The 12,953-nt window shown below is 35.4% G+C and overlaps 2 protein-coding genes, 1 long non-coding RNA gene and 3 other non-coding genes across 7 annotated transcripts; all 6 read right to left on the bottom strand.

The window, feature by feature from the left end:
* Positions 1–500: 500 nt before the first annotated feature.
* Positions 501–1,497, bottom strand: LOC110826018 (peamaclein-like). Its single transcript, XM_022056591.2, has 2 exons — positions 977–1,497; positions 501–885 (listed from the first exon to the last, which is right to left on the bottom strand). The coding sequence occupies exons 1-2, from the start codon at positions 1,056–1,058 to the stop codon at positions 701–703; spliced, it is 267 nt and encodes an 88-aa protein (XP_021912283.2). The 5' UTR covers positions 1,059–1,497; the 3' UTR covers positions 501–700.
* Positions 1,498–2,555: 1,058 nt separating this feature from the next.
* LOC148253176 (uncharacterized) lies at positions 2,556–7,449 on the bottom strand. Its single transcript, XR_015821351.1, has 2 exons — positions 5,170–7,449; positions 2,556–2,791 (listed from the first exon to the last, which is right to left on the bottom strand). It is a non-coding gene; the product is annotated as an uncharacterized LOC148253176 (long non-coding RNA).
* Positions 4,342–4,433, bottom strand: LOC148253179 (small nucleolar RNA SNORD96 family). Its single transcript, XR_015812955.1, has one exon. It is a non-coding gene; the product is annotated as a small nucleolar RNA SNORD96 family (small nucleolar RNA).
* LOC148253178 (small nucleolar RNA SNORD24) lies at positions 4,811–4,896 on the bottom strand. The gene has a single exon (XR_015812953.1). It is a non-coding gene; the product is annotated as a small nucleolar RNA SNORD24 (small nucleolar RNA).
* Positions 5,005–5,091, bottom strand: LOC148253177 (small nucleolar RNA R12). Its single transcript, XR_015812930.1, has one exon. It is a non-coding gene; the product is annotated as a small nucleolar RNA R12 (small nucleolar RNA).
* A 607-nt stretch (positions 7,450–8,056) lies between the features above and the next one.
* On the bottom strand, positions 8,057–12,490 carry LOC110826016 (Transducin/WD40 repeat-like superfamily protein). 2 transcript variants are annotated; one of them, XM_088221958.1, is made up of 3 exons: positions 12,039–12,490; positions 9,697–11,515; positions 8,057–8,642 (listed from the first exon to the last, which is right to left on the bottom strand). In XM_088221958.1, exons 2-3 carry the CDS (start codon positions 11,436–11,438, stop codon positions 8,636–8,638), a joined length of 1,749 nt encoding a protein of 582 aa, XP_088078084.1. In that variant the 5' UTR covers positions 11,439–11,515; positions 12,039–12,490; the 3' UTR covers positions 8,057–8,635. The 2 variants fall into 2 exon arrangements, with proteins under 2 accessions (XP_088078084.1, XP_021912281.2); XM_022056589.2 differs by lacking the exon at positions 8,057–8,642 and having other exon boundaries at positions 9,693–11,515.
* Positions 12,491–12,953: the final 463 nt, after the last annotated feature.

Here is a 12,953-nt window from a genome sequence, read left to right as displayed (position 1 = left end):
CGTTGAAAACGCAGTTTAAGAATCTGATGAGTCTAGAAATTTTTTTTTATTACATTTTTTATATAATTATTATTAATCACAAACATTATCTAACTTTATTTAACTAAAAGATTAGAAAAGATAAAAGTATTTTTTAAAAAATATTTTAAGTATAAAAAAATATTTATTAACAAATATATAATATATATATATATAAATATCTAAATGCTGTAGACAATATCTAACTTTATTTAACTTTACAACACTAACATAACTGAGTTAGTATACATAATTTCTTAATCCAAAAAAATAATATATTAATTCGGATTTTTAACTCGTTTACGTTCACTTTGATTAAAAAATTTAATTGATACGAGATGTTTATTTTATTCAAATACATAATAGATTCATCGAAGTTTAATTCAATTTAATTATTGTAAATTTATAAATATACGACAGAGTTAAGTTTCGGATTATACCGATTTGAATAAATATTAAATACTTATAATCTCTTTCGAATGTAACTATAAGGAATCCTTTATTACCAAGAAAATCAAGATTCAACTCTCACTTCTCAAGACACCATCCTTTATTAAGCAAACGCTAGTATACTTATAACCTTAAACCCATACACATACACATACATATAGAAGAAGCATATTACAGAAGATAACTGATATAGAAAAGCTTGAAAAGGGAGGGTAAGTGGAAAAAGAAAAGATCAAGGGCACTTGGGCCTGCCCTTCTTGTTCTTTTTGTCCCTATAACAAGGGCACTCATGCTTGTTTCCATAAGTCCCTGAAGGCACACAGTTGCAGGCCACACAGCATATCCCACAGTACTTGAGGCACCTGTCCATTACTCCTGCTTTTGAGCATCTTGCATTGCATTTACCGTTACAATACCCTACACGTGAATCACAATATCAGAATAACATAACACCAGTTATAATCACTACATATAAACGTAGGAATTTATGATCGTATATAAGGTTTACCTGGCTGACCCATTACAGGTTCAAAGAAAGAGGAACTAAGGAGAAGAGAGCAGAGCAGGAGGGTCGCAAGAATGAGCTTCATGGTGCACTTCAAGTTGTAGAGTTTTTATTCTTCTTTTTCTCACTAAATAATATTATGGCGAGAAAAATTTGAGAGAGAGTTAGTGGGTGTGTTGCACAGAAGTGAAGAAAGATCGAGTGAGCTGAAGTGGGTATTTATATAGCGAAGAGAGTAGTTGTAAGTTTAATGAGAGAAGACGGAGAACGGTGAAGAAGACTCTAGAGTTCTTCATTTGGGTATGAATTTTTATATCCCTTTTTTATTTATTACAGACATATAAATTTCAGTAATGCACAAAATGATTCAAACCCACAATCAGACTCAGAATTCGTAACTTCGTATGAATAAAAAAATGACAAAAATCTAGCAGTAAATGGATGGTGAGTCATGTTTATACTGAGGATGGAGTTAAGAGAAAGAAATTAAAATGGTGAAGAGGAAACAGGCTGGAGGTATTTTGGCAGAATTGGAGAAGACAAAAATCAAGGAGGGTGAGGAGGAGACAATCAATGGTGGGTTTAAAGGCTGTGCATGCACAAGCGGATTCTGCAGATGAAGGAAAGCTCACACGTTCCTTCCTTTGCCTTGGCCTCTACCTTTTAACTTGTCTCTATATGAGTATATATACGTATACGTATATATATATATATATATATATCATGTACGCGCCACTAAACCAGGTCCCAGTATCCCTAGGTCTATGTGCTCTGCTCCTTTGCTCATATATATATATATATATATATATATATATATATATTCCATCAGTAATGGTGGGTGGGTTTATAAATAGAAGCCAATAGATAAGATTGAAGCTGCCAACAGTTTTATTTGTTAAATTTTATACTTCATAATTTAGATATTTGTCTAGTATTATACATAATATAATTTTGGAAAATAATTAAAAATTAAATTTTATGTATATTTTAAAAATTCAGATAGATAATTATTTTTCTATTTAAAAACATATAATGCATTATCAGCAGTTAATTAAAAATTTAAAATTTAAAAATTATATTTATATTTAAATAGATAATTATTACATTATATCTAAGATTTATCTTAATAAAATGTAAAAAATAATTGTAATTAATATTAACGTGTTGTCTTTATTTTTATTTCAAAAAATAAAAAAAAAATTCATGGATTATTTTTCATATTAATTTTATATTATATATATATATATAAATTATAAAAGTATAATATATTATATTTTTGAAAATAAATAAAATAGTTTTTTAAAGAGAATTCTGACAGTCTTGTGAAAGACCAACCTGGGAAATTGGTTTCTTAAAATGTGTGTCACCTTACTTCACTGTTCATTCAATATGGCAACTCAACCAGGGAAGATCGACCTGTACAAATATTATATACATTTTGGGTTAAAATTATAATAAAAACAAGTTTGAAACTCTAACCATGGAGGAGTTTGAATTTTGAACTTCCCAAATTCATATATAAAACGAGATTAAACTGGACAGGAATGTCAGTGCAAAATATATAACCATTTAAGAGTACATATCAACTGAACAAAATCCAATTCCTCCTTTTTCATGTATACAGTTTGTAGAAGATCTTCGTCTGGTTAGTCAAAGCTAAGTACGCAGCTTAGATTTGGACTAAACACCCCCAGACAAACACTATCTAAAACAAAACCCATCAGGACTACCACCGGCAGTGGTCATTCATGTCCTAAACAAGTCACTCCCAAACACACATAATTATCGACTTATAGCTCCCAGACCGAAACAGAACATCTGCATATAGATCATGATTAATTTACATATTCAACCCAGTCGACTAGAGATTTCATATAATGGAGGAGTGCTCGCATGCATCATGTTTAATTATCAACATGTAGCTCTCAGACACAAACATAACACTCACAGACACCCACAAGTCAAGCCAGGTTTATATTTTGAACCCAGTTCATTTAAGCTTTCATATAACGGAACCGATACAACGACGAACCGCAAGTAAATGATTGTATCCAACGTGTTGAGAAGTGTGAACAAAATGGCATCAAATCCTCAAGTAATCCTTTAAAAGGAGAATGACTAGAATGATTCAAGTCCTACTGGGGTTTCAGTTGAGAAAGACGGTTGGTTCTGGTGACAATTGTGAATGTAACATGAAAAATCACAATTCGTCCACTCAGCACTGGTTGTCAGTACAGTAGGCTAGAAGATAAGAGCTAATTGAATTTTGTGTACCTTCACCGAAGAAGGGAACAATTTTGAAACTCGTTCAAAAACTTCATATTTCGATACCAGAGTATTACAGACACGACATGTAACAACATAAAAATTCAGAAAATAAATTTGAGCTATTGGCCTCAGAATTGCAGAATGACAACAAAGCTTCAAACAAGCTATTCAGTCCCAAAAGATTGTAATACAGGAGGCTAGAAGATAAGAGCTATTTGATAAACTTATATATTTATATGCATACAAGACCATCACAGACTATGAATTTTGAGTACCTTCACCGAAGAAGGGAATAATTTTGAAACTTGTTCAAAAACTTCATATTTCGAACCGAGAGTATTACAGACACGACACGTAACAATATAAAAATTCAGAAAGTAAAATCGAGCTTTTGGCCTGAGAATTGCAGAATGACAGCAAGGCTTCAAACAAGCCATTCAGTCCCAAAAGATTGTAATACAGGAAGGCTAGAAGATAAGATCTATTTGATAAACTTATATATTTATATGCATACAAGAACATCAAAGACTATGATGTTCGAACCCAGAGTATTACAGACACTTGACATATAACAACATAAAAATTCAGAAAGTAAATTTGAGATTTTGGCCTCAGTATTGCAGAATGACAGCAAGGCTTGAACAAGCCATTCAGTCCCAAAAGATTGTAATACAGGAGATAAGAGCTATTTGATAAACTTAAAATGAGTACCTTCACTGAAGAAGGGAATAATTTTGAAACTTGTTCAAAAACTTCATATTTCGAACCCAGAGTATTACAGATATGACATATAACAACATAAAAATTCAGAAAGTAAATTTGAGATTTTGGCCTCAGAATTGCAAAATGACAACAAAGCTTCAAACAAGCTATTCAGTCCCAAAAGATAGTTAATACAGGAGGCTAGAAGATAAGAGCTATTTGATAAACTTATATATTTATATGCATACGAGAACATCACAGACTATGAATTTTTGTGTACCTTCACTGAAGAAGGGAATAAGTTTGAAACTTGTTCAAGAACTTTATATTTCGATCCCAAAGTATTACAGACACTGACATATAACAATATAAAAATTCAGAAAGTAAATTTGAGATTTTGGCCTCAGAATTGCAGAATGACAGCAAGGCTTCAAACAAGCCATTCAGTCCCGAAAGATGGTATTCTTGAGATTGATTTCATCACAAGCCACAAACAAGCTTACCACAAATTCAAAAACCCAGAAACCGAAATGGAGATTAAAAACTTTTTGGAATGTAAATGAATCAAATGTGTGTCTCATGGCCAGTCCCAAGAGGTAAAAGCAGCATCCTGCTCCACAAGGCGATGGAATATGAGACCACCCATTAATGGAGGAGCTCCCGGAAGAGGGAGGACCGTCAACATCAACAGGCTTCCGTCTGTGACGTTTCCCTTTGGGCTTTACAAACATTTAAATGGTTTGCCCCATTGAAAGGAAAGGATCTCTATGAGATCCCCGTCAATATTACTTTCTGAAAAAATCAATCTAAAAAAAAAAAAAAGAACTCTGCAACCATAGTAAAAATGTGCTTTGGATTTTTTTCGAAGGCCTCAGAGATCTTGGTGGTTAAGAAATCATCAAATGGAGTTGTCTCCATCAAGAGTAGCAAATATTTTTCTCACATCATCGGCTCCAATAACATTTAAATAAAATTAGAAACATCAAACTCTTCTTCAAAGATTGATTTTCAAAACTGTTTTTTTTATTTAAAAAAAAAAGAAAAGAAAGAGAGAAAGCATGACCAGTCAGAAGTAGCTAGTTGTGATCTCATCTTCTTCTTAAAGAATAATCAATGGGAATCCGTCTGATTCTTATCATCACACTGCATCATGCCTCCTTTTAAATCAAATTTAGCAATCTTCAATAAAAAACAAAGAGATAAAACAGAATTTGAAATGTGTCTACCTTGTCACCGAAAATTCCTATAGAGGAATATCAGAGCTGAAGGTAGAGTATACATACAGAGGTGAGTATGCATACAGGAAAACCCGTTCCTATTGCCTAACGATAGATTCCTTCATCTACTGTAACAACAGATCAAAGAATTGCAATTTTAGGCGTAAATATACAGACCCAAATTATGAACAACGAAACCAGAAACCATTTAATCAAGAGAGAAAACAGATCACCGTAGCGCCGGTTTCTTCATCTTCGATTAGAAACCCTAGAACAACACCATTACATTTGCACGCGGCTGGTTGAGCACCCTGCACCCTACCTAACGCACCGCCTCCTATGTATATATATAGAGAAAAGAGCGCAGAGGCACTAAAAAAAAAACCCTAGTTCTTAAACCTTCGCTTGCAGCGGGGGTGGAATCTTTAAGAGCTTCCGTCCTTGTAGGAAAATCTTCGTCGGCCCATTAACCTTCGGCCCATTGTTGGCTTAATTATAAAATGATCAAATTTCGGGATCTTCAACCGAAAACAAAGAGACAAAACAGAATTTGAAATGCGTCTGCCTTGCCACCAAAAATTCCTGTAGAGGAATATCAGAGCTGAAGGTAGAGTATGCATACAGAGGTGAGTGTGGATACAGAAAAACCCCTTTTGCCTAACGATAGATTCCTCCACCTACTGTAACAACAGATCAAAGAATTGCAATTTTAGGCGTAAATAATATACAGACACAAAATATAACTTCATTTAAATATGATTTTTGTTTTTGTTTACGTGAATTTATGAGTTTTTCAGAAATTATTTTTTAGATTTTATTTGTAATTTAAAATTGTATTCTTAATATAAAATAATTCAGAATAAGAAAAAGACATTTAATCATAATTTCTTATTGAACTTTTTGAAAGGATTCTTACAAAAACTTTATCATAAAATGATAAATTCCTTATAAGAGTCTTTATATGCAATTAAAATTAGAAGATTGCATAATAACATATATTGTGAAAATATGACTTGAATAGATCAACAAGATAAAGAAACAAGGTAATTTAGTTGATGTGAGCATGAATCATCTTGGGCCACATGGAAGAGACGTCATCACTTCTTTCTTTCTTTCGTTCTTTCTCGCTCTCTTGGCCCCTCCGAAAACACTCTCTTCTTTCTTTCTTTCTTTCTTTCTTTCTCGCTCTCTTGGCCCCTCTGAAAACCCTCTCTCTCTTCTTTTTTTCATCCTTGCTCATACGGGGATATCGTCTGACCGGTTTCCAGTAGCAAGCGCTATCCTTGTCAGCCACGACAACATCCCTCATTTCCCTCTCCGGCAACACTCCCCTTAATTTTTTGTTCTTTTAGCGAGAAAAAATAAAGAAGAGAGAATGAGAAAAAAGAGAAAAATAAACTGAAGGGACAGTCCAGAAAAACACCAAGTACTGAAAAGATTGAAAGAAAGATCTTCTTTCCAACGGACACTCTCCTTTTTCTCTAAAGATCTTCTTTCTAACGAACACTCTCCTTTTTCTCTCTCGGCCTCTCGCTCCTTTCTTTCTTTCTTTCTTTCTCGCTCTCTCGGCCCCTCCGAAAACCCTCTCTTCTTTCTTTCTTTCTTTCTCGTTCTCTTGGCCCCTCTGAAAACCCTCACTTCTTTCTTTCTTTCTTTCTTTCTCGCTCTCTTGGCCCCTCAGAAAACCCTCTCTTCTTTCTTTCTTTCTTTCTTTCTTTCGTTCTTTCTCGCTCTCTTGGCCCCTCCGAAAACCCTCTCTTCTTTCTTTCTTTCTTTCTTTCTTTCTTTATTTCTTTCTTTCTCGCTCTCTTGGCCCCTCTGAAAACCCTCTCTTCTTTCTTTCTTTCTTTCTTTCTTTCTCGCTCTCTTGGCCCCTCCGAAAACCCTCTCTTCTTTCTTTCTTTCTTTCTTTCTCGCTCTCTTGGCCCCTCTGAAAAGCCTCTCTTCTTCCTCTAACCGCCTTTATTCGTAGCCTCTTTAACTCTTTCCAATCGCCTCCATCTTTTCCCCTTTCCCAAAACTAAAGCCTCTTGTACAGCCATGCCTTCGTGCCTCTATTTGTCGCACGTCGCTTGCTTCTTTGTCGTCTTCGCGAGCCCCCTTCACGCATGCTCGACTTCACTCTCTCTCTCTCTCTCTCTCTCTCTCTCTCTGTGACGTTCTGCTTTTCTGAACCCAAACCCGTCACTCTGTCTCCTATTTGATGAAGAAAGAGATCGAAAATTGGTTTTTTGACCGTTGCGCAAAGAATAAATAGGGAAGGGGGAGCGTGGGCCCGCCGCCGCTTCCCTCTTTGTCGTCTAGCATCAGAATAAGAAAAAGGGAATGCTCGCTCCCCTCTTTCTCGTCTAGCATCAGAATAAGAAGAAAATTGAAGCTTCAAACGGTGGCGTTTCGGTTGAGGGAATGGGTCAATGTGCTGAACTTTTTATTTGGATTTTAGTTTTGAAGTAAAATGGGTTTTTGGGTTTAATTTTTGAAATTTATTGGATTAAATGGAAATTAGCTTTAAAGCATTGAATCTTGGGAATTGGTGATAGTGAAAAAAATGGTTTTTTTTTTATTTTTTCATTTTCATTATTTTTAATTTTTTAATAACAATAAAATAACGATAATAATAATAATGCAATAAAAATAAATAATAATAATAATAAGATTAATTTAAAAATAAAATTACTTCAGGCAAAATTTTGACATTTTATCTTTTTATTTTTAATTATTATTATTATTATTAACAAAATTAGAAATATTTCTTTACAAAGACTAGTCTAAATTTTTCCTTAAATATTATAATTAATTATCTTTCAAATTTCAACAATTTTATAAGCATCAGCAAAATTTGTACTTAGAATCACAGTTGCAAAAAAAAAAGGCATTGCAACTTGTCTGAGCAGAATTAGAACTAAGAAATCATAATTTCTATCATCTTATCTCCATTAGAAGGTCTAAATTAGAATTCACAATGAAAATTTGAATGAGATGAGATTGATCTTTCGTGAAATCGCCTGGAAACAAAGATCTACAAGTCTCTCGGGATCGTCCAAGTTGCAGATATATTTCGTGCCAATGTTCAAAGTTGGAGATGATACTAGATTCTCCTTCAATAGACGTAGAATAACCTATCTGCTCCATATGGACACAATCCAAATTGGCAGACCATCATTCCATGTTTTCCACGACCATTCAAATAAAAGGCGATGGAGGGTACCCGTGATTAACAGGTACATGTGAGAGATACATAGAGAGAACCAAGCTACTCAAGGCCTCATTCATGTGTAGTAAGAAAGACCTAATCCATAAAAAGACAACAAAAAGATACAATACAAGTTTTAAATATTCCAGTATCACCATGCAAAGATTGGTTCAGCATTGTCGAATCGGCTGCGGATGTCATAAGTATTGATTTGCTTTAGGTACGGATTCTGACCAATGAGTTTTGGGATCCACAGACCCTTTTGTACGGAATAACACAAAACTAGTCCCTGCAAACCAGACAAAGAAATGTTAAACTCCTACTAGCCACAATCAGATTCATCAGCCATATTCTGTAATTTCCTATACAGAAGAAACGAAACTAACACCACCATATTTGCAGGCAATGATAGTTTAGATCACTATTGATTAGATGGGTGTAATTAAGGCAATATGTAATCTTATGGATGGAAACTTGTTCCCTACGACTTCTACATGGAAATTCTGGGTCCCCAAAACCATAAAGCATAAAGATCAGATACAGCGATTCATACTTCAAGGACATATACATGTTCCTACACTAATCCTCAATAAATTTAGAGAAAGGTATAATGCCGTGACAATGGACAATGGAATTATCACACAGTGATGCGCAGAATGGCAGTCTTTATATATTAGGTGCGACTTCACCATCCCAGGACATTCAAGATCTCTATTTTCTAGAAAAAAAGAAGACGACATCACTCACCCCTTCAAACAGAGTATTGACCTTCCAAAATAGCATTGGATATAAACCCTTAAGGAACTATACCAAGAAGGGTTTGAGCCTTCATTCAAGTGGTGGAGGACCTAAGAGTTCGAGTTTGTGTCCTAAGACTTCCACTAGGTTTCTGCCTCTGACTTCTCCTCCTGGGCTTTACAAACATAAAATTATTTGGCGATGTCAAGGAAAGGATCGCTATGAGACTCCCCCGTCAACATTAACACAAATCTCATAAAATCCAATATCTATCAAAAAATTAGCAGCGATGATGGACAGATTAATAAAAAAGGCTAAGAAAATTTTTGAAAAAATCAGAAAAGTACTCTTAAAACAGTGAATTTGAACTCAGCATATATAGTAAATGGGTTTTATTTTTTAAAGGCCTAAGAGATCTTGGTGCATAAGTCATCATCAAATGAAAATGCCTCCATCAGAAGTAGCAAATATTTTTCTAACATCTGCTCCCCTATCACAAATATCCCATTAAGACATGAGTTAGCATAACAAAAGAAACATGTAAAATTTAATGCATTAGGAAAATTTCATCCTAAAAATATATTGTCACATAAGAAATAACTTACCAGTACTTAATCAAGCCATCCCAGCCGCATGTCGCTACTTTGCTTTGTTCCAAAGGATGCCACTCACAGCCAATGCACACTCCCTCGTGACACTTGAGGGTTCTGAAAACTTTGCAACTCTTCCAGTCCCAAAACCAACACTTACCTTCACCATCCCCTGACATAACAAACCTTCCGTCTGGTGAAAAATTGACTTGGCAAGCATAACCAGCAACAATGTGCCCAGCAAACCTCTTTTTCTTATTTAGCTGAAACCTTTCCCTGGTACTGTAAATAAGAATTTGATTATCCAAACTCTGAGCAGCAAGCCAATTTGTGTTGGGGTGAAGTGATATGGAAGGCATGGAATGCATGTGAGGTTCACTAATGTACTTTATAACTACAGGGATCCCAAACTCCCATACACGAAGAGATTTATCATCACTCGAGGTAACAAATCTTCTATTATTATCAACAAATGTAATTGTATTAACTGCACCCAGGTGCTGATCATACTCCTGAGTAATCTGTCCAGTATTCATATCCCATTGCACAATCTTCTTATCACTCATGCCTGCCAACAAAATGTTTTGCTTATCGTCATCTGGATTAAGCTTAACTACATACGGAATCTTTCCAGTGGAGAAGGTTGATATAACCTGCCCAGTTTCAGTATCCCAGTATTTTATATTTTTATCATATCCTGCAGTCAAAAACTTGGTCCCATCATTAGAGAAGCAAATATCTCTCACTGCCTTCGAATGACCCATATAAGTCCTCATGCATTTGCCTGAATTAAACACATCCCAAATCTTCACCTTTGTATCCATTCCAGCAGAGAGAATTAAGTGACCATGTTTGGGGAAAAAACGAATCGCGGAAACACCTTTTGTATGCCCACTCCAAGTGTGCACCAACCTTTTGGGTATATAACAATGATCATTTGTTGCTTTGGCGTCCTTAGGAGGTGCGATCCAAGACCTACCCTGATAATCTCTTTCCTCTTTACCATGAAAAGTAGTCTTATCCACCACATGCTCCCCTTTATCCCCACCTCCATGACCTTTCTCTTCTTTCTTCTTAGCATGCTCCTCCGCATACTTCTTCTGCTCCTCTGTCAACTCTGTTTGCTTCTCATCCTTTTTCCCTGACCACGGGCTCTTCTTATTCTTCATCAACCATACATCAGTAGCAGGATTATCAACCTGCTCCAGATCCACAGCATCGTCTTCCTCTGCTTCCTTCTTTTTCTCAACCTTTCGCCTCTTCTGCTCTTGTTGGGGGATGTTGTAGACAGAAATTCCATCATTTTTCTGCAAAGTGTCCAAGTCACCCACATAATTGTTGCCCGAGGGATCAGCAGCATAACCATATTTATGGAAAGTGTTATACTGTTCATCAAAGACAAAGGAGTCAATGGAGGCATCTTCAACAAAGCCAAGCTTGTGGTTGCGCATGCCTTGTGAGATACCATCCTTTGCATAGGGGTGGGCAGGGCCATAAATTGGAGCCCAAAGTTGGTCGTAGGTGGGGTTAAAAGCAATGGCATGCTGGGCAGGGTCAATGGGTTTGGATTGTGCTTGGTGGCCTTGAGCCACTGTCAGTGCAAGCATGGTGTCATCAACCTTTGGTGCAGATGATTTGCTGACAGGGAGGAAACGAGGTGGTGATGAGTTCGGTGAAGAATCAGGGCTTGGGTGATGCTGCTCTTCAGTTGCATCTAATTCCTCCTTTTCATCTGTATATGCTCGGAGAAGATCCATAAGTGGTTCTTAAGAGCTAAGTTTGGAACTTGGATATTTGGACTATTTGTCGCAGACAATCTCTATCTCCAAAAAACCTATCGAAAGATATTACCCCCATAAGTTCTTGATTCAACAACGAAAATTACCATGCTAAACAACAGGCTAAAGTGTAGGTTCTATTACTGGAACTGGTCATCCATGTCAATCATATCTAAACAATCCCTGTGGCCTACCCCCTCGAACCCATATACAACGTGTTTAGTTATCGAATTATAGCTCTCAAACCCAGAGAAAACTTCTCGAGACTATAGACACACTTCACGCATGCTAGATTTATGTAGATGCAATTTCAGACTAGCTTATTAAAAATAAAAAATGTCCAACTGCCTGTCCAAAAATCTCAGCTTAGAGAGGGAAATGGAAATAATACATAAGCATAAGTGACAAAAAGGAAACACGTAGCTAAAACCTCATCTAATGGAATAAAGAACCAACAAGCAATAAGTAAATAATTGAATCCAACTTATTGAACAGGTGTAAACTGTCCAGAAAAACAAAATAGCATAATCTTCCTGTAAGATCCTTTTGCAAGGAGAACGAGAAGAGAGTTCTACTCACTAGAACGATTCAAGTCCTACTGGTTTTCCAGACGAGAAGGATAGTTGCTTCTGGTGACTATAACATGCAAAATCGAAGACGCAATTGACCTCCCTGGGCACCGGTTATCGGTACAGGAAGCTAGAAGATGACAGATAACTAGGAGACCCACTGGAAACTCGTCGAAGAAGCAGAATCTTGTTATGTTCCCCACTGCTAGTTATGATTAATAGTGACTTTCCCCGCCAGGTAACGATGAGTGAAAGAGAGGTGCGCAAGATGCTGCAATGGATTAGAGATTGCAGTGTTCGGGGTCGATTGGCGACCAAAGTTAGAAGGGGACGATAGTGAAGCTCCCGGGTTCGGAGCGGTGACGATTTTGTGATTTTAGGTTTCCCGTGGTTTTTGCAGGTGATGGAGATGGAGAACGGAGATATTTTCACGCGCCTTTCTGTTCCTACTCGCTTCCTGGGCTAAAATAAGCCAGTTATGAACCTGAACTCATGGGCTTTTTAATTAAGTCAAAAGCCCACATGTGGTACAATTTCATTCCGAAAACCCGATTAAGATTTGAATATTTTAAAATTCATATTTTTGTTATTAAATATTTTACAAGAAACGTAAAATATTATCACTAAATAACTATTATATTTTTAAAAATAAATATTAAATTAATAAAATAAATATTACAACACAAACTATACTTTGAATTTCTTTTACTTTGTTTCCTTCTTAGTTATAATGATGATATAATTAGTAATTAATAATTTAAAAAAAATAAAATAAGTTATTAAATTAATTTTTAAAGTTTGACATTCATTACAGCTTAATTTGTAATATATTTTTATTATAAATTGATTTTTAATTTATTTATTTATTTTAAATGCTCATTTAAATTTTATTAATGAAAATTAATTAAATAGTTATTTAATGTAT

Source organism: Carica papaya, chromosome 6, assembly GCF_054855325.1.
Source record: "Carica papaya isolate Zhongbai chromosome 6, ASM5485532v1, whole genome shotgun sequence".
Lineage (NCBI taxonomy): Eukaryota > Viridiplantae > Streptophyta > Magnoliopsida > Brassicales > Caricaceae > Carica > Carica papaya.
This window is presented reverse-complemented; position numbering and strand designations above follow the sequence as displayed.

Excerpts from the sequence above, each read along its gene's own strand:
- LOC110826018 (XM_022056591.2), bottom strand. The coding sequence starts at position 1,058 with ATGAAGCTCATTCTTGCGACCCTCCTGCTCTGCTCTCTTCTCCTTAGT. Across the intron at positions 886-976 it reads ACCTGTAATGGGTCAGCCAG|GGTATTGTAACGGTAAATGC; the intron begins GTAAACCTTATA and ends ATTCACGTGTAG.
- LOC110826016 (XM_088221958.1), bottom strand. The coding sequence starts at position 11,438 with ATGGATCTTCTCCGAGCATATACAGATGAAAAGGAGGAATTAGATGCA.